Genomic DNA, 18,874 nt, shown 5'->3' on the forward strand with positions numbered 1-18,874 from the left:
GAGCAAAAATAAAATTCCTTTTATAATTTTATTTATTTATCTATTTATTAAATTTATATTATTGCCAACGCTGAGTCTCGGTTCACAACAGACAGATTAAACTACCTATAAAGAAAAGAATGTAAAATATATAAAATTCATTTTGAAAGGTAAATATTATTAAAAAAAACAATGATATAAACCCTAGGTGAGAATAACTATAAGAATATAAAAATAACTAGCTTAGCAATGAAGCGATCTAAGCAAGTTTATGGTTCTCTGGGACTCCCAAGGGCTGATAGCATACCGAGGTCTTAAGGGCCTTCCGGAATGTTGAAAGGGGTGGAGTTAAACTAAAATTGGGGGAGACGGAGGAGAATGTTCCCTAAGGCCGATGGCAGAGAAGGCATGTCTCTTGGGGCCCTCCAACTGTAGATCTCTAATTGATGGTACTTGCATCGTGCCTGTTCTGCCACTTTAATAACAGTATTCTTTGCTACTATTTTTTCTTTCAGGAAGAGGACCAAAAGTTTATTCTTTCACAGTCAGGGGCATCGGTTCAATTATTGCTTGTAATTGGAAGAAATTAAATAATTCTGAAATAAATAATCCAATTATTTTTGTTATATGCTTTCTCAGTTACTTTTACAAAAGAAAAACTGAACCAAGTGAAAAACATGGCATTTCCTTCTTACAGTGTGGCCCGTATTTTCTTCTTTAATTTTCTAACAAATTTTCCATTAGCTTCTTTCACTGTCTTTAATAGAAAAGATTGACTACTTCAGTGGAATAATAACACAGGAAGATAGGGACTGTCTTTCATACCCAGGTACCCATCCTTCCTGCAGAGAATAAATACTCTGTACTTCTCAGGATCCCGGTTCACATTATTTCTGGTAGGATTTTGTCTATCACCAGACCACACTTTTCCTGTAGGTTGACTGATACAAGTGATAATTACAGACTTCCCCCCTCAAGCTGCTGTCCTGCCTGGTTTGTTTTCTTTTTTGTTTTAATTCTAATCTCTAAATAATCTATTCTTATTAATCCAGTTGGTGACTCATTTTTAGTTCAGTTTTATTTCAGGTTTTCAATCTCAAGAATATGAACTTTAGTGTCTCAAACTGTTTAGTAGTATCTAAAGCAAAATCATTTCCTTGTTTATTAAAAATATTATTAAATTTCAACAGAAATTCCATAACCCTGTAGAAAAAAGTCTTACTATTTATTAGCTATTAACCATATAAATATCAAGCAGAGTTCCATTGCTTTTGTTACATCTGTAAGCACATCTGCCTATCTGTTCATTTATAATACATATAAGGATGCCTATCTTATGTAAAATGCTCCTAGATTTTATTGGGCTTTTTCATTGTTCATTTGTAACTTGATATTATATCTATAGAAAAGATCAAGTAGAACTTGCATCTGTGGTCTGATAAATAATTTATATTTAATCAGATCAAAACTTACGATTTTTGTGCTCTTTTTAAAAACAAATTCTGAATACATTTTAATAATATAAATGGGGTTATTAACATGGAAACATAATTAAATATGCTTTTTGAAGGATATTCTGTTTTAGGAGTAATTTTCCTGTGAAGTCTAAGAATTTAGATTTAAATCCTTAGCTATTTATGACTTTTTCACAATTCTGGTAGCCATCATGGAACCAAAAAGCTCAGAAAGATAACAAGTTGAAAACAGCTTTTAAAAAAATATTTATTTGTTTTTGTACTGCCATGCTGCTGAGTCCTGACAGTTTCCAATGTGTTTCTTGGAAAAACAAAAACATTTGAAATGTTCTTTGTGCATTTGAAGTAAAAATATTTTTACTTAATTTTCAAGATTGGTGTTCAGATGTTTATTCCATGTAGTTTTTCTGATTTCTTTGAATGAAATGGGTCCCTTTCCTTTTATTCATTATAGAGAGCAAAACGGTATCTACAGCAGAACAGCAACTATGGAAGAAAAGTTTCTCTTTTTTTGAAAAAGGGATTCAAAACTTTGAATCTATTGATGATTCTACCAATGCTGCTCTTCTGTTGTGTAACATGGGAAGATTGATGCGAATTTGTGCACATGCACACTGCGCTGTGGGTGGAGACTTCAAAAGAGAATTTTCTCCTGAAGAGGCTCTTTATTATAACAAGGTAAGGCTAGGCCTAAACATTTAAGCAGACTGCAATACATCAGTGAAAAAATATGTTTGTACAGTAATTTTATCGTCATGGCATAACTTAAGTTTTCAAGAATACTGTAGTACAAAATTTTAGTTATGAATCTCATGTTCTTCTAAAGCTAATATTTATGCAGTTTTATCTTTGATAAGGGCAAGAAATTCATATTAGCATCTAAATTTTATCCTGGCAACATTGTTTAAAATCATTCTTTCAAACTTATAACTCCTTTAAAAGTTTTAATAGGTTTTTAATAAAATATGGATAGGCAGCTTTTTTTGTTCTTGATTCAGATTGTTTTTCCACTGGATTATATATATTAGTAACTACTCACATTGGGGCTTCACATTGTAACATTAGATAAATATGTTGTGGAAGCCAAATAGCTCTTTACTTTGTTGTTTTCCACATTCTTTCCTTAATAGAAAACAATCACAAGGGAACTATAGAACATAGTTTTTTAAAAGTGTAATGAACACTTTGGGTATAGGACCCTGATTAATGATCATAAAAGGATATTGCTTTGGATATATAAGAATTTATACTGAATCTTTCATTTATTAATATTTGAAAAGTCAATAAATTGTGAAAATATTTTCAGAATCCACAATGTATAAAGACATTTAAAAGCTACAGTAATATTCTGTAACTTGTGACTCTTTTCTATACTCAGATATCTCAAATTCCCAATCAGGATACCCAAAGGCTGGGAATTCTTTATATCTGGAGAATTCCACATTGAGAAAGTCTTGTCAACAGTCATCTTAATATAATTGTATTTATACTTAGCGTTAAAAATCAGCCCGTACTATTGACTCCCCTTTGTGATTTTACTATTACTGGTTTCCATAAATCTGTAAATGTCTCATATTCCATAATTATTAAATTTTATAGGCTGTTGATTATTATCTGAAGGCCTTACGATCTTTGAACAAAAGAGAAGTCCATCCAGCTGTCTGGGATTCTGTCAACTGGGAACTGTCCACTACGTATTTTACTATGGCAACTCTGCTGCAAGATTATGCACCATTATCTAGGAAAGCTCAGGAACAGGTATCGGATTTGACCTGATCATTGAAAATCAACTATTGTTTTACCGATGGGTAAATAATGAGGATCTATATATGGTTTGTCAGATGCCACTTTGATATGATTGTTTGTTACTGAATGACTGTGTTGCTTTTCTGTTAAGCTTCTATCAAATAATTCTACAGAAGTTTAAAATAACCAATTAAAAACTGCATTGTAAAGCTATGCACACACTTAAAAAGAACCAAAAACCTGGTAAAGCATCTTGATGAAACAAAATTATTAATGATTTCTGACAAAGACAAAAAATTCATACAAGGTTACAATAAATAAGGAAGGCTATGTTCAGATAACTGTTCCTTAGGGATCCCATTGATAGGATTATAAACAGGATTCTCAGAGCTCTGTGATTGGATTGGTACACTTGGGACAATTTTTCTAACAGATAAGTGGACCCCCCATTATTTAAGATAGAAATGTACAATCTGAGGCCCTTTTCAGAGCCTACTATAGGCTTTAAAGCTCTTTCAGTTTCTACTGAATTGTAAATACTGTATGACAAAAAGGAGCAAATTGTGTATATAGTGATATATATTGTGTATATAGTATATAGTGTGTATAGTATATATTGTGTATATAGTGCATTAAGTTAATGTAAATTAATTGTAAATAAATATACTTCCAAATGAAATCAAATCAAATGTATTTTTTTGTCCTAGCTCCATTGACCATGCTTTAGAATGTCATGCCATTCACCTGATGTCATGGTCAGCTATGGAAAACTGGAAAGAAATTCAGGGAAATCAGTATGACTGTCACTTTGTGTCTCTCTGACATAGGTTATTCTTGTGGGATTACCAAAACAGTTTCAATGGTGAACCTAGGCCTGAAAATAGATTTCTTGTTATATCATTGGGAGACAAATTATATGATCCCTGTTGAGGCTTATTATCATTTTGGACAGGACTACAATGAGGTTATAAGTTAACTGATTTTAATATAAATTTTGAAAGTTTTCCTTTTGTGCATTTTAGATAGAAAAAGAAGTTAGTGAGTCAATGATGAAATCTTTGAAATACTGTGATGTTGAGATAGTGACTACACGGCAACCTCTTTGCCAGTACCGAGCAGCCACAATTCACCACAGGTTGGCTTCCATGTACCACAGCTGTTTGAGAAATCAGGTATTTTCTCCAAAATTGCATAATTACATGGTCTTTCTGTAAATGTGCATGCTTATAAATGGGTATGTTGGTAAAATATCCTAATATAAAATACTGGTTGCTATTCTCTTGAGCTGACTTGTCAAAATATGTTATTGATGAAGGTTGGTGATGAGCATCAGCGTAAACAGCACAGGATACTGGTTGATCTTCATTACAGTAAAGCTGTGAAGTTTTTTCAGCTCTTGAAGGATGCACCATGCGAACTTCTCCGTGTGCAATTGGAAAGAGTGGCTTTTGCCGAATTTCAGATGACAAGTAAGTAAATCAAGGCATTTCTCTAATTTAGAGTGCAAATCCTATTTTAAATAGATGAATTTTCTGGGAACATTTGAACAAAATGTTTACAGTATATGTTCAAAAAATAAAAATTGTAGTTTCCTATTTTGAGGCAGGGCAATTATGAACTATTTATGTTGCTTACCTTTCTGATTCTATTAGGTCAGAATAGCAGCACTGGAAAACTAAAGACTTTGTCTGGGGCCTTAGATATAATGATTCAGTGTCGGTCCATTTTTCAATCTATCAGGAAAGAGCTTGGTGCTGAATGTGAACAGGTAACTATTACTTTTATTTTATTTTATTTTATTTTTTATTTTATTTTAATTCCATTTATATCCCGCCCTTCTCCGAAGACTCAGGGCGGCTTACAAGCTTAGCAGTAGCCTTCATTCTATGTATATGCCTGCTTATTAGGGCTTTCACACACCCCCAAGCGGCATTATTACAAAGTCAGCTTAATTGCCCCCAACAATCTGGGTCCTCATTTTACCTACCTCGGAAGGATGGAAGGCTGAGTCAACCTTGAGCCTGGTGGGATGCGAACCTGCACTAATTGCAGGCAGCTGGTGTTACTTAAGGAGGCATTAGCCCACTGCTCCACCAATACTTTTCATATTTGCATATTATGTTCAGATTTGCTTTCATATTATATTGTATACTATGTTTGGATCTCACATATCAAAGTTCCTATTTGTTATAAAAAGATGTTTGCCTGGGTAGGTTCAATTTTATCACTTTAACTATTTTTTTTAAAAAAACAGCATTGTAGACTTCTTACTGTAGAAGTGCACCTAATGAAATTCTGAAGGCATATTGCTTAGACCAGACATGTCAAACACAAGGCCCGGGGCCCAGATCCGGCCCATGAAGTGGTTTCATGCGGCCCGCAAAGCCATCCTGGAAACAGTGAGGGAACGGCCCCCACTGCCTTGGCCCTGGCCCTGGCCCAGAGACCCTCCTCCTGCCAGAGACCCTCAGATCTGGCCATGCCCACCCAGCAGGCCATACACACTTTAGCCACGCCCACCCAGGCCACACCCACCCGGTCCCCTGAGGGCAACCGCAATGCTGATGTGGCCCTCAATGAAATTGAGTTTGACACCCCTGGCTTAGACATTACAGTAATTCCATAACGCTCTTTCTGTTTAGAACTGTGTTGATGACTCAAGCAATGCTGAAAGAGTTCCTGTTGAAGATCCATCTACTAACCTTAATAAGGAAGAAATATTAAAGCTCCTTGGTATATTTGAATCTCGATTGTCTTTTCTTCTTCTTCAGTTCATCAAATTGCTTTCATCAACCAAAAAGAAAACTGGGTAAGTGCCAACATATTGTGTTACTTTCATTTAACTTCATTCTAAACCATGTAGAAATGTCTTTTTAAATATGAATTTGAATCACTGGCTGGGTATCAGTACTCTAAATAGAAATCGAAGAATAGTTTTCCAAACTCTGCAGAGTTATCTACTGCTATTTCATGTGTGTTCTGTATATGTGGTCATTTTAGGATGCACAAACAGTTGGGTAAACTGTTTTAGTGTTTCATTTTCCTTTAGTCCATGTTCTTATCTAATGTGAGAATTGTTACATGAGGAAATGCTTGTTTATCTGTCTTTCATGGTACTACATATATCTGTTGGATATAGAAGATTTAGATGCAGAAAAAGAGTATTACCCTTGTTTTCAGGTATCTATATGTAACAGGCAAATTATGATTTCTTTCATATGTGCTTAATTCATACTTATATTTCATATATGGTACTAATGGATAAAGATGATAAATTACATGCTTGTGTTGTGTAGTTTGCTGAATCTTAGACTTATTATATCAAGTTATGAAAGTTTCTCGTTTTTAGCAGTAAGCTCATTACTTTGATTCATCCAAATCAGGGGAAAGCTGTCAATATTTGTTTTTACAGGGAAAGGAGATAATCTACAGTATTGCCAGGAAAAAGCCAGTAATCAATTCAAAACTAACAATGTTAGCATTCTAGGACAAAAAATATCCATAGAGAAAAGGAGATGAATATATGGCAGGTTGAAATTGTAATAGAAGGTTCACAGGAATTGTAATAGAATTTCTAAGTCTCCACAAGATGGCAATATAAATACAGAACACAAAGAATATAATTCCTATTTCAAAATTAACCCATTTGTTATATAACCTGTTCATACCAATAATTGCTGTAATGTTGTGGTACTCTATAGTAATGGAAATTTGAAATTTTCATTTGGGGCAGATGGAGGGAACTAAAACCAGTATTTTCTTCAAAGAGTATGATATAAATCACCAGAGGTATTATTGTATGCTCATTAAAATATGAATTCAGAAGACAATATAGGTGGTCCTTGTTTAGCAACTGCCTCATATTATACGACCCATCCTTACAGCTACGCCCTTTGCCAGTCTATAAAGCAAATTAAGATCATAAATGCAGTTGTGGTTTTACTTAGTGATCACTTCACATAGCAACCAAGCTGGTCCCAATTGTGGTCTCTAAATGAAGACCACTTATATTTTTGTGATAGTTCTAATCATGGCAGATATTTGAATACTTCTGAGTGCTGGCAATGAATAGTCATAATAGCAAACTGTGGTTTGGGACTTAACTGTGTTTCCCCGAAAATAAGATCTGGGCTAATTTTTTCCTTCAAAAGAGGCATCAGGCTTTATTTTCAGGGGGGTATCTTTTTCGCCTCACCTCACAGCAGTGGCACCAACAGCCCCGCCCAGCTAGCAGCTGAGAATGGAGCTCTGGCCTGCATTTGCCATCAGAGCCCATTCCAGAAGGCCTCTGCAGCCGAGAACTGAGCTATGCATTGGATCCATAGCTCGGTTCTCGGCTGCAGAGGCCTTCTGGAAAGGCCTTTGACAGCAAAATGCAGGCTGGGGGATGCCACAGAAGTGGGCTGGCGAGAAGTAGGCTGCAATGGTAAGTGGGTACAGGGTGCATGGCATGAAGAATGGTTGCAGGAATTGGGCATGGCTAGTCTAGAGAAAAGAAGGACTAGGGGTGACATGATAGCCATATTCCAATATTTGAGGGGCCGCTACAAAGAGGAAGTGGTCAACTTATTTCCAAAGCACCAGAGGAAAGGACAAGAAACAATGGATGAAAACTAATCAAGGAGCGAAGCAACCTGGAATTAAGGAGAAATTTCCTAACACTGAGAACATTTAACCACTGGAACAGCTTACCATCAGAAGTTGTGGGTGCTTCATCACTGGAAGTTTTTTTAAAAAGACTGGTCAGTCACTTGTCTAAAATAGTATAGGGTCTCCTGCTTGAGCAGGGGGTTGGACTAGAAGACCTCCAAGGTCCCTTCCAGCTATTCACCGTAATAAAAAAGGACAACATTCTGTTTAAAGGATTGACTTAGGTTGTGAGAAGCCAGCAGGAAATTGCCTCACCTAAAAACATGGGATTGAGTTGACAATGGTAATCAGGACTTCAGAGGTTGCTATTGCTAAGCAATTCAGTTGCACTTTACGACTGCATCACTTAACAATGTTAATTCTGGGTCCAGCTACTATCATAAGTCAAGGGCTACCTGTGGCATAAATTGGAGATTCCTTCAAGAGCGGGGAGTAATGTAATGGATCTGGATAAAATTATTGGAAATAACAACTCAAGGCTGAGTCAGAGTTGGGGAAGCCACACAGGCTTTTTGTTTTAGTTGGAACTGAATGGGGCAGTTCTTTTAGCAGGCATTAATTCCTTTAATTACTGTAGTAAGGATTTATGAATAAGCAAAGACCTGAAAATCTCTGCAATGCTGAAATTGAAATCCATTTTGGGGGAATCTGATAGATTTGAAAGGAAAAAAAACCTAGCTCCCAAATAAGAACAGTTGTGATTAATCTTTTTGGTAAATACCTTGACAGTGCTTAAAAGTGTTTATTAAGGGACTTGTGGTTCCAACCTGTAGCGATGAAGCCAAGGGATTGCGGGGTTCCCCACCCCATGGCTGATTTTGCTCTGCCAGGGGACCCTAACTGGATCAAAAGTTGCCCCAGAGAGGTGACGAAGGAGGGGCACCCTGATGATCACAGAATGATGGTGGTCAATCCGCTCGATCCGGGGGAAGCCCTCCAGTCCAACAGGAGAAAGGCTAGTTGCACACCAGTGTCTAGCCCAAGCTACCAGCAGCCAAAGTCCAAGAGCACAAACCAGAACAATGGTGAACAGTATGCTTGTAACTGGATGCAAACGTTGATCTTCTCTCTTTTATTTTGTAATTGATTCCCTGGAAAAAATACACAAAGCAAGAAATCCTCCAAGAGTGAGAAGGAAGGGGATTATACTCCCACTCTTCCGTAGACGGAAGTGGCGAATTAACTTCATGGGGGAAAGAAATATATTGAAATGAAATTAATAATGTTATAAACTGGATAAATCTGAAAATTAAGAATAACCGTTAAGATTTTACATCTGTAAGAGTTTTGATGAAATTATAAAAAAAGACAATTCTTTGTTTGAAAAGTTGGAAAATAAATAACTACCACTGACATCTAGTGGAGAATTAGAGTATAGAACAACAGCAACACTGACTCAAAAATTGGCAAGACGTCCTGAAACAAAGAATAATCTGTTCCCTTGAACTTTAATAACTTTCAGCCAAATAGAAAACAGCTGAGAACAAAAAAAGTAAACATACTGGGCCATATACCACAAATTTGAGAATGACATTTGCTTCAAAAACTGCTGTCTGCCGAAAAAGAAAAACTAACTATTGGCTGATCTTCTAGGGGGGAATTTTACTGGATAGTCAAACATTCTGGACTGCAACCTTGGCTGGAGGATAAATTGGAAGACCCTTGAACAGAAGAAATGTTATAAAATACTGCCTTCAGTGGAACTTTGATAATTGGAAGCACATTGGATTATTAAAAAAACATATATAAAAAGATAAGAACTATATAAAATTTGGTGATTTGGATTTTAAGATTGGCTGGTTTAAAAGGCAAAACACAGACACTATGGTACCGGTGAAAGAACACCTGGAAGGGGGAGATAAAATGAATGCTGCACACCTATTAAAAAGTGGTAGGAAACTACATCTAATATCTTCCTTTGAAGGCCCCAGCCTGGAATATTAGAGATCTGCAGGAGCAATAATTCAAGACAAGGCAAATACTTTTCAGGAGGAAATGTATGCAATGCAGCGACAGATTCAAATGACAATAATTTCAAATCATGATGAGATTAAAAACAACTTCGATGACATAAATGAGCACATTTCCAACTTAAACTTAGAAGTAAAAAATTCTCAGAAAATGATGAAAAAGAATGAACAAACAGACCAGATAACAGAATATAAATCAGAGGTCAGTGACCCAAAAAGGGAAACTATAGCTCAAGAGAACTACAAACTAATACAAACAAAAGAAAATTTGCAAATTTTTACCATAACAATGGAAATGGAAAAGATATTCTATATTTCAGGACCTCAAAATCAAAAGAAAATCTAACAAAATGGACTATAGAGCAACCAGGACAATCATTAAAGTTTGGGAGAAAAAAATACCTAACTTGTTTTTTCTATTCCCAACAGCATTTAGAAAAATACAGGAATACACAAAAATACAAGTTGAATACACTAATTTTGAAAATTACTTGGCAAAAGAGGAAGGCTAGACTCAGATTTGAGGGATCTCATGTGATCTACCTGAGGAAGTACTATATAATTAAACACTTGTTTGAATATGGTTAAAAGAATAGATAAATTATAGATATAAGGGGGTCTCATAGTAAGAGAGATAAGACACAAGTAGTATAGTAATTTTTATAATATATGAAATGTGAAAATATTGGGATGGCATATATGAATGAAAAGGTTGGATATTTAAAGTTTACTAACTTTGAGAAAACTGACTGATAAGAATGGTTTGAATATAGAGGGGAAATTAAGTTTAAATAAGAATTTTGAAAACAACATATAGTGATTTAATAAGATGATTATTATAAATACAATTGAAATATAAACTGATAAAAAGATGCTATGTGCTGATGTTACTGTTATTTGTATAAATACATGAAAAAGGTTTATATTTAACTTTATATGTATTGAATTTTAAGAATGATATTTGCTAAATGATAAAAGAAGAATACCATTGGATGAAGAGAAGATCAAAAAAATATACCACTGATTAACATATTATGGGATTTCAGAATTAACTATTATTGTTTTTTAAACATTGAAATCAGACAACACACTGTTTACTAAGCACTAAAGAATGTTATTGTAAAAAATTAATAAAATACATTAAAAAAAGAATTCTAGAGAAGACAAAATGGTGGGGCAAAGAGGATTTTAAACAGCATGCTTGAATCTGGGTAAGAATATTGATTTTCTCTATCCTACCTATTTTCCTGAAGAAGAAAGTCCGAAAAATAAGAGATCTCCCGGGAAAAAAAGGAGGGGGATTCTACTCCCTCCTTTTGGTTACCGGAAGCGGCGAAACTTACCCTTTAGAAAGAGAAAAAAAGACTAGAAAGACCTGAAAAATGAGCAAACCCTGATACCTACTGGTGGGGATTTTTTTTCTCTGACCCTCAAAGTTCTTAAAAAATGCAGCTGTGTAAACAAAGTGAGAGTAACAAATCTGAAGCAATGAATACTTTACCAAAGGAAACATATGATAAGCGGCAACAATTTCAAAGGACAATGATTTTAAACCACAAAGAAATACAAAAGAACCTTGAGAGTATGAATCAACTTATCTCCAAATTAATTTCACTCCAAGAAATTTCCCAGGAAAATACAGTAGAGATGACTGAACATAATTCTGAGGATAGAGACTTAAAGATGGAACCGTATAAAATAAAAAATCATGATTTAATTCAAATGGGAAATATTTCAACACGTCCAAGCAACTTTGAAGATAAGGAAAAAAATGAGAAAAAATACTTTACAGAAACGAATGATGCAGCAAAACATACTGATTAAGAAAGGCAATGGCCAGAGGGAAAAAAAAGACTAAAATGGAAATCAAGAAAATAGATGATGGGACTTATCAGAGAGAATACTTAAAAAAGAAACATTTGTTTGAATATGGCTAAAAATGGAAAAACTTTGGAATATATTACTCTTAGAGAGATGAATTTTTTTTGTTAACTAATACAACAAGAAACATTTGTTTGAATATGGCTAAAGAAATGGAAAAACTTTGGAATATATTACTCTTAGAGAGATGAATTTTTTTATAATAAATACAATATTTTTTTCTTTTTCCTTTCTGTAAAAAAAAGTTGAAATGATTCAAACAAAGCAAACGTGTTAGTTATTTAAATGTGACGATAAGAAAAGCATAAAAAATGTCTTTTGAATGAGAGTTAAAGGATTAGATTAGATCTACTGAATGGAATGCTTAAAGTTTAAATAGATTAAATACATTCTCAGCTATAGTCAAAAGAATAAGAAATTGAGGGAATAAATATATATTAAATTAGGAGGGATACATATCTTCAGTCGTATGTTATTTTTTGTATCTTAGTGCTTTCGTCTTTTTTTCTTCTTTCCTCTTTTTTGTCTCTCCTCTTTTCTTTTCTCTTTGTACTTTTTTTACTTATTGATTAAGAAATATAAAAGTATGAGAGGGCTTATATGGAAAAAAATAGAATTAAATCCACCAATGTAAATGTAGTTAATTGTTGAGAAAATTGTCACTAGTAAGAATATTTAGAATTTAGGGGGAGAAATAAGCTGAAATAAGCACGGTAACAGGATTTACGATAAGGCAACTAAAATGACAAATAGGATTATTGGAAAAACTATATACTTAATTGTTGTTTATCAAAATAATGAGAATTGTTTTAATCTAATGTTTTGCAAAGAAATATACTTTGGGGAAAGGGGAAATCAACTGAAATTAACATATGGAATATAGATTATAGAAATCAATTGTTAAAGATTGTCTTATAAATGTTACCCAGACAACATACTGTTTACAAATTACTGAATGATTTATGTTATGTTAAAAAATGCCAATAAAATATATACAAAAAATAATAATTTTAAAAGCAGCCAAAATATCATGAGACTCCAAATAAGAACAAAAAGATCTTAATATATTTGATTGTCATTGTTGTTGTAATCCTCATTAAAATCTGAAGGTCAGTAGATGAAATATAGGGGCATCGTGGATGCCTAAATTGCTCTTCCATTGTTTGAGCTAAATCTTGTTGAATTTTGCGATTGTATTATTGTTGCCAAAAAGATAACTATATTTCAAATTAAATAGTATTGAGGTATATCATAATCAAGTTTTGAAAGAGCTCACTGTCCCCTATGTCATAATCTGCAAATCAGGGATTGTGGTTTTACTCAAGACATAAAAAATAAAGATGAAAGAATTGTAGAAGTGTTTATTAAGGTGCAAAGAAAAAACCTGATGCTGGTGTGAGGGGGAAGTTTGCTGAATGGGGCGATAAAGTCAGGGCTGTATACTGATGGATAATTTTACGGTGTTTTGAAGAATTGACATAAGATTAAAGAGAATAAGAAAGAAAAATTAAATTTTATAGAGCAAAAAGGGAAATCAATTTGAGGGTGAGAACAATATTCTGATAGTGGCAGTAAAAAACATACTGAATGGAATTGGTAGGAACTATCCTTAGGTTAATGGTACATAAATGGGGGGAAGGCTTCCTGCCAAACAGTTCTTTAATTCTACACAAGTGAATAACCATGTGCATTAGAAAAAAACACAAGGTAGAACTGGAATGAATGTAATTATTTCTGACAGTAATTAGGGATCATAAGGTGAAAATTTTAAGAGCCACTGATGAAAACATATAGAATGAGATAATAATGAGATAATGGAATTTACTCCAGATAGCAGAATGGAATGAATGTTAATTTTTTTTCTGCCTTCTCAGAAGAGTAAGGGGGTAAATTCTCCCAGTTTTCCCATGGAATAAACTGACTTCTATCTGCTTTCTTATTAAAAAGGAAAGAAACATTTAAATAGACATCTTCAGTTAACTTTATATATGGATGTATTTCTGAAAGAATAAGTTTTTGATCCAACAAATTGCCGCTAAAATGAAGCTTTCACACCCCTTGAAAAGCTGTTTTTAAGGATTTGGACAACTTTTGGAAGCAGTACGAGATGTGACTCAAAAATCTTCAGTGGGGAAAAAAATTGATGTAAAATAGGGAACTCTCCCTCTTGAACAAACTAAAGTGTCTCTTCTTCCTATTGATGTGCTATAGCAAAGACAATATTTGTCAGTGTTCTTTAAGCATTTGGATAACTTGTGTTCCATTTTGCCTTTTTCTAGCAGTAAAGATGAAGAAAACCTTAAGGTGAATAAGTATGCTTACTCACTTCTCTTGCGATCAGCAGCAAACAAAAATCTAACTTTACTGGAAAGAACAGACGTTATTTTAAACATACTGCAGCAGCTGACTCAGGACAGTGAAGGAAATAATCTGGGAATTCAATGATCCACCTTAATGCTGGCCTACTGCATTGTGGTAAATCAGTGCCTTGATCAAAATGGAATGTGTGCTTCTGTCCAACATGGAGTGTTTGATTTTATTTATATTGTTACATATTTAAGATTGTACAGTTGGAAAAATAAACTTTGACCATTATTCTTTAAATGCCATTATGAAGGTTTTTTTTTCTGTTTTCTTTTATTTAGTTGTTAAATTTATTTGCCATCTATCTCACCATGGGGCTACTCTAGGAGGCTTACAATAATTAAAAAGGAAGAAAAATGAAAAGATGCGTAGAAGGCACAAGTGAAATAACAGAACAATAAAGTAATAACAAAGGAACACAAGAATAAATGCATCAACATGATAACAAGAAGATGGATGGGTTAAGAGCAGAAAGCAAGGGGGAAGGGGGAGCCTACCATTAATTTAGCAACCACCTCTATTGTGGGACTCCCCCATTTGGTCCCCAGGCCAACCAGCAGAGCCAGGTCTTCAGGATCTTGCGGAAGGAGGGAGGGGGCAGATCTTACGTCAGATGGGTGGGGAACTATGGCCCCTTTGTGGCTCAGTAATTCTGAGAGTTGAAGTCCAAAAGGGGCCATAGTTTCCCACCTCTGCCTTAGAGGGAAAAATGTTCCAAAGGGCGGACATTGCATCAGAGAAGTCTCTTCTGTATCCTACTAGTCGGAGTTCTTTGACTGACAGGATCCAAAGTTGGCACTTTCTGCCAGCATGGGTAGGATGGGCTTGTCCTAGCACAGGGGTAGGCAACCTTGGCTCTTTTATGAGCTATGCTGGCTCAGGAATTCTGGGAGTTTGAAGTCCACGAGTCATGAAAGAGCCAAGGTTGCCTACCCCTGTCCTAGCAGGATAAGGCAGTGTCCTTGGGTCTCCAAACCTAAAGACATAGCCAGGTCTTGGCAGAACATTAAGGGGGTTGGAGCTAACTTCACTTCAGGGCGAAGAATGTTGCATAAGGCAAATGAACTATTTTGCATTTCAGCCACATTTTTCCCCCAGAAATGGAAATAAAGTTGTATATTAAAATGTGTTTTTATTGAAAATGAATCCTATAGGCTAGCATTATACTACTTTTGTGTTCCTGTTGCCTACTCTTCCCAAAAGCAACATTTGTATTTTACAGTGTTAGCAACATAGCATTTATTGCAACCTAATGGAACTTAGCTACTTTGTTTAGGATATTTTGGTCTATAGATATTTTGCACTGGTAAACACCTCTGAAATTTAAATAGTGTTGCAGATGCCTCAATAAAAGCTTCCCATGGCTAATTAGCTTGTCAGGCATGCCTGCTAAAATATAAATTTGTGCAGGAACCTAAATAAATGGCAAAAGTAGGACAGCTATCCAAGTGGAAAAACACAAACCTGTTTACCATGAGGTTATTTAATAACAGCTGCTTTCATTTGTCTTAGACTGAAGAAGTTCACATGTTAAAATGACAAAACAATATTATGAATCTATTTACCAGCACAATTCTTGCAGTATGGACCCCTTGGGGTTCCCTGAGGTGATTGTTTCAAACTTCTGTCGTAAGGTCTGATCAGTATAATTCTGACATTTAGCAATTCAGCATATGCAAGCTGGATATTGTTTGGCCTCTTTTCTGTCACAGCCATGGTTTTAGAGATTAAACATCCAATATTTTTCTGTCATTCTGAAGATAAGGCACCATTTTTGACCTAGCCCTTTCACTGATTTTCTTCTCCCTAAGCCCAGCAGTTTCTGTGTATTTTGTCAGCCCATACACATCCTCAGCTTTCTTTTTTCTTTTTATCTTAATTTCCCACCTACTGGCACCCTCTGTTTACGTTGATCATTCTTTACCGTCTTTTTGTCATTACCCAAAATTACTATATAACAGTTTTCTTCTTCTTTTTAAAATAAGTTTCAGTAAATTGCTAGAAAATATTTTTAGAAATGTCTCTAGACCATGTTTCAATTAGAAACATAGGAAATACAGAGAAGTTGAAGCTCTGCAGTTTTTTTTATTGTCCATGTTTTAAAAATATTTTTAAATATTTAAACAAAATTATTTAAATAGTGGAATGCTAGCTAAAAAATCACCCCATCTCATTCCACTGTCTCAACCATATCCTTTGTCTCAAAAAATTAACTTTCAGAGGTGGAGGGAAATAACCCACTGTAACAGTCAAGGCATTATAGCTTGTTTTTTTAAAAAAAATGGAGGCCATAATTTAATCATATTGTGTCTGGGAATTATTGCCTCATTATGTACTAATTAAATATTTTATGCAACCTTTATTTCTTCATTTTTCTCTTTCCTTGGGCCAACTTCTATTATTTTACCCTCTTCTGAATGCTTCTCACACAAAATGTTAAAAAAATTACCTTGAGATTACCTATATATTTCAGTGTGGTGCAGAATCATTTAACAGAATTCCTAATCTTAGCCGAGGTCTTATTCTGAATCCTAGTTACTCATTGCCCTAATTTGCATTCTGACAGCTGTTCCTCTGTTCCTGGAGACTAGAGAGTACTTTGGACAGCTATCAATGCAGTATTTGGCAGAAATCACCCCCTTTCTTATGCGATTGAAGGGATGCAAGCTACTTAATTCAAATTTAGTGCTATAATTAATATCTATTTGACAAACTAATTTACAATGGTAGGATTATAGAATGAGTTAAAGTGTTCTATATACTGAGTTACAGTATTAGCAGCCCAATCCTTTGAAGCAACAGGTTCCTTAAATGGCTTGCAAATTTTGGAAGCAATCTAAATCAAAACCTTTTAGATGCATTTTATACATCACTTTTATTTATAATTTGGTAAACATACTAATTTGAAGATTAAATGTAGCCTATTTTTTTTCTCCTTAACAGCAATTCCTGCTTTGCCAAATGTTAAATAACTTTTTTTCTAAACAGCAGATGGTAATACCCTAGATACAAATAAAGCTGCTTTAGACTGTAGTTCTATTTCTATCCTTGTCTTATGTTTTACTCTCATGAGATTGATCCTTTTCAATAGAAAATGTGTATGTAAATGAAATACCTTCAAGCTAATAGGAACAAGGTTCTTCTAATTTTGGTTGTTAAAATGGACATCCCAACACCTTCAAAAATTGTTTTAAAATGTAGCAAAACAACACACGCTGAAATTATACACCATTATTGAATGTCTGGCTTATTATTTCTGCCCTTTAATCAAACAGTAGCATCTCTCATTACGCAGCAAACTGTTCCTTTAACCTTATTAAGGAGCAACTACTGTTTCTTCTCAAAAGAATACTTGCTGAAATCATGCTTTTTATAATTAGTGGATTTAAAAAGTGAGAACATTAGATTATGAACAAGAAATTTACCTTGACTTTGAAATGCAGCCAATAATGCGGTTTAATGTGTGGTTCTTATGTAACTTGTATGTGAGGAATTGACTTGAAAAAGGTTTTGTGGTCAGAATGGAAAGCTTAAATTGTCAGTAAAGAAAAATGTTCAGTGGAGTTTGAAGGGAATTCTCCAGAACAGACAGCATTTTTGGACTAATAGAAACCAGATGAGCTCCTTGCTGTGGGGAGAATGTTAAGATGTCTACCTGTTATTTTGTGTTCTGCATCGTAGCACCAACGCTGTATCTAACTGCTATGAAGCTCTTATTTGAGGAGAACTTAAAAGAGTTGACATAAAAATGAAAAACCGAAACACAACCCCTGAAGTACAAGAACTGAAATAATTCTACAAGAGCTGACTTGACTCTAGCTGACTGGATCATACATATAATTATGCTGACCAGTGACTACAAAAACAGCTGAATTGCTTTAGTGCCCATAAACCCTGTCCTGTATATTATATAAGCAGCAATTCTCTTCCCCTCTAGCTTTACAGTTAATGTACTTTGGCATCGGAGAGAAATTGCAGAGCAGGAACTGTCAGTTCTCAAGCCAGAGCACTAAATAACTAGTGTAATGTACCTTTTGTTCTCTACTGGAGCAGTCAGGCATCATACTTTCTGTCTGAACAAATTAGGAGGATACTAATGTGTAAGCTTTCACATGCTTTAGTATCATGCTTTCTAGTAAGGCATTCGAAAGACCTCTCAGTTAAAAACTGTCACACAAGCTTCCCTAATAGAACGGCATCTCTTACCTTGCTGTTCTATTGCAGAGATCCCCAACCTTTTGGGCACCAGGGACCGGTTCCATGGAGAAAGATTTTTCTGCGGACCAGAGAATGCGTGATTTTGTGTGCTGCCTGCATCCCATGGATGGGACTTTGCTTGTTTGTGTGGACCGGTTGCTGGCAAGCCGCGGACCGATACGAGTCCACAGCCCCGAGGGTTGGGGACCCCTGTTCTATTGGATCACCCTTGGTAAATTCATTAATAAGTTCTTCAGCTTACAGATAGCAGTATCAGAAACAGTACTGTCATCTATAGAATGTTTCTCATTTAGGCAAAATAAGGCTTTTCTGCATAACAACAACAACATCAACGTTGGAAGGGACCTTGGAGTTCTTCTAGTCCATACCCCCTGCTCAGGCAGGAAACCCTATACCACAGGTCTGCAACCCGCGGCTCCGGAGCCGCATGCGGCTCTTTCAGCCGTCTCCTGCGGCTCCCAGTGCTCTGCCATGTGCAGTCCAAAAAAAAAAGTGGGACTAAAAAAGTTCAACCAATCAATTCAAATATGCAGGGTAGCTACATATCTCGCCTTGGCTCCACTCTTCAGTCAAACCCTGTTCTGCGCATGC

The 18,874-nt window shown here is 35.1% G+C and overlaps 1 protein-coding gene across 4 annotated transcripts in view; it reads left to right on the forward strand.

The window, feature by feature from the left end:
- Positions 1-14,313, forward strand: part of EDRF1 (erythroid differentiation regulatory factor 1) — a 39,066-nt gene extending 24,753 nt beyond the window's left edge. For 2 of the 4 annotated variants that reach the window (XM_081329677.1, XM_081329679.1), the window contains 7 exons: positions 1,913-2,132; positions 3,054-3,212; positions 4,223-4,372; positions 4,516-4,669; positions 4,853-4,968; positions 5,843-6,009; positions 13,981-14,313. In XM_081329677.1, coding sequence (XP_081185803.1) covers positions 1,913-2,132; positions 3,054-3,212; positions 4,223-4,372; positions 4,516-4,669; positions 4,853-4,968; positions 5,843-6,009; positions 13,981-14,146 — 1,132 coding nt within the window. In that variant the 3' untranslated portion in view covers positions 14,147-14,313. The remainder of the gene's footprint in view (positions 1-1,912; positions 2,133-3,053; positions 3,213-4,222; positions 4,373-4,515; positions 4,670-4,852; positions 4,969-5,842; positions 6,010-13,980) is intronic. The other 2 variants (XM_081329678.1, XM_081329680.1) reach the window with 1 other exon arrangement.
- Positions 14,314-18,874: the final 4,561 nt, after the last annotated feature.

Source organism: Vipera berus (assembly GCF_964194415.1).
Source record: "Vipera berus genome assembly, chromosome: 5".
Lineage (NCBI taxonomy): Eukaryota > Metazoa > Chordata > Lepidosauria > Squamata > Viperidae > Vipera > Vipera berus.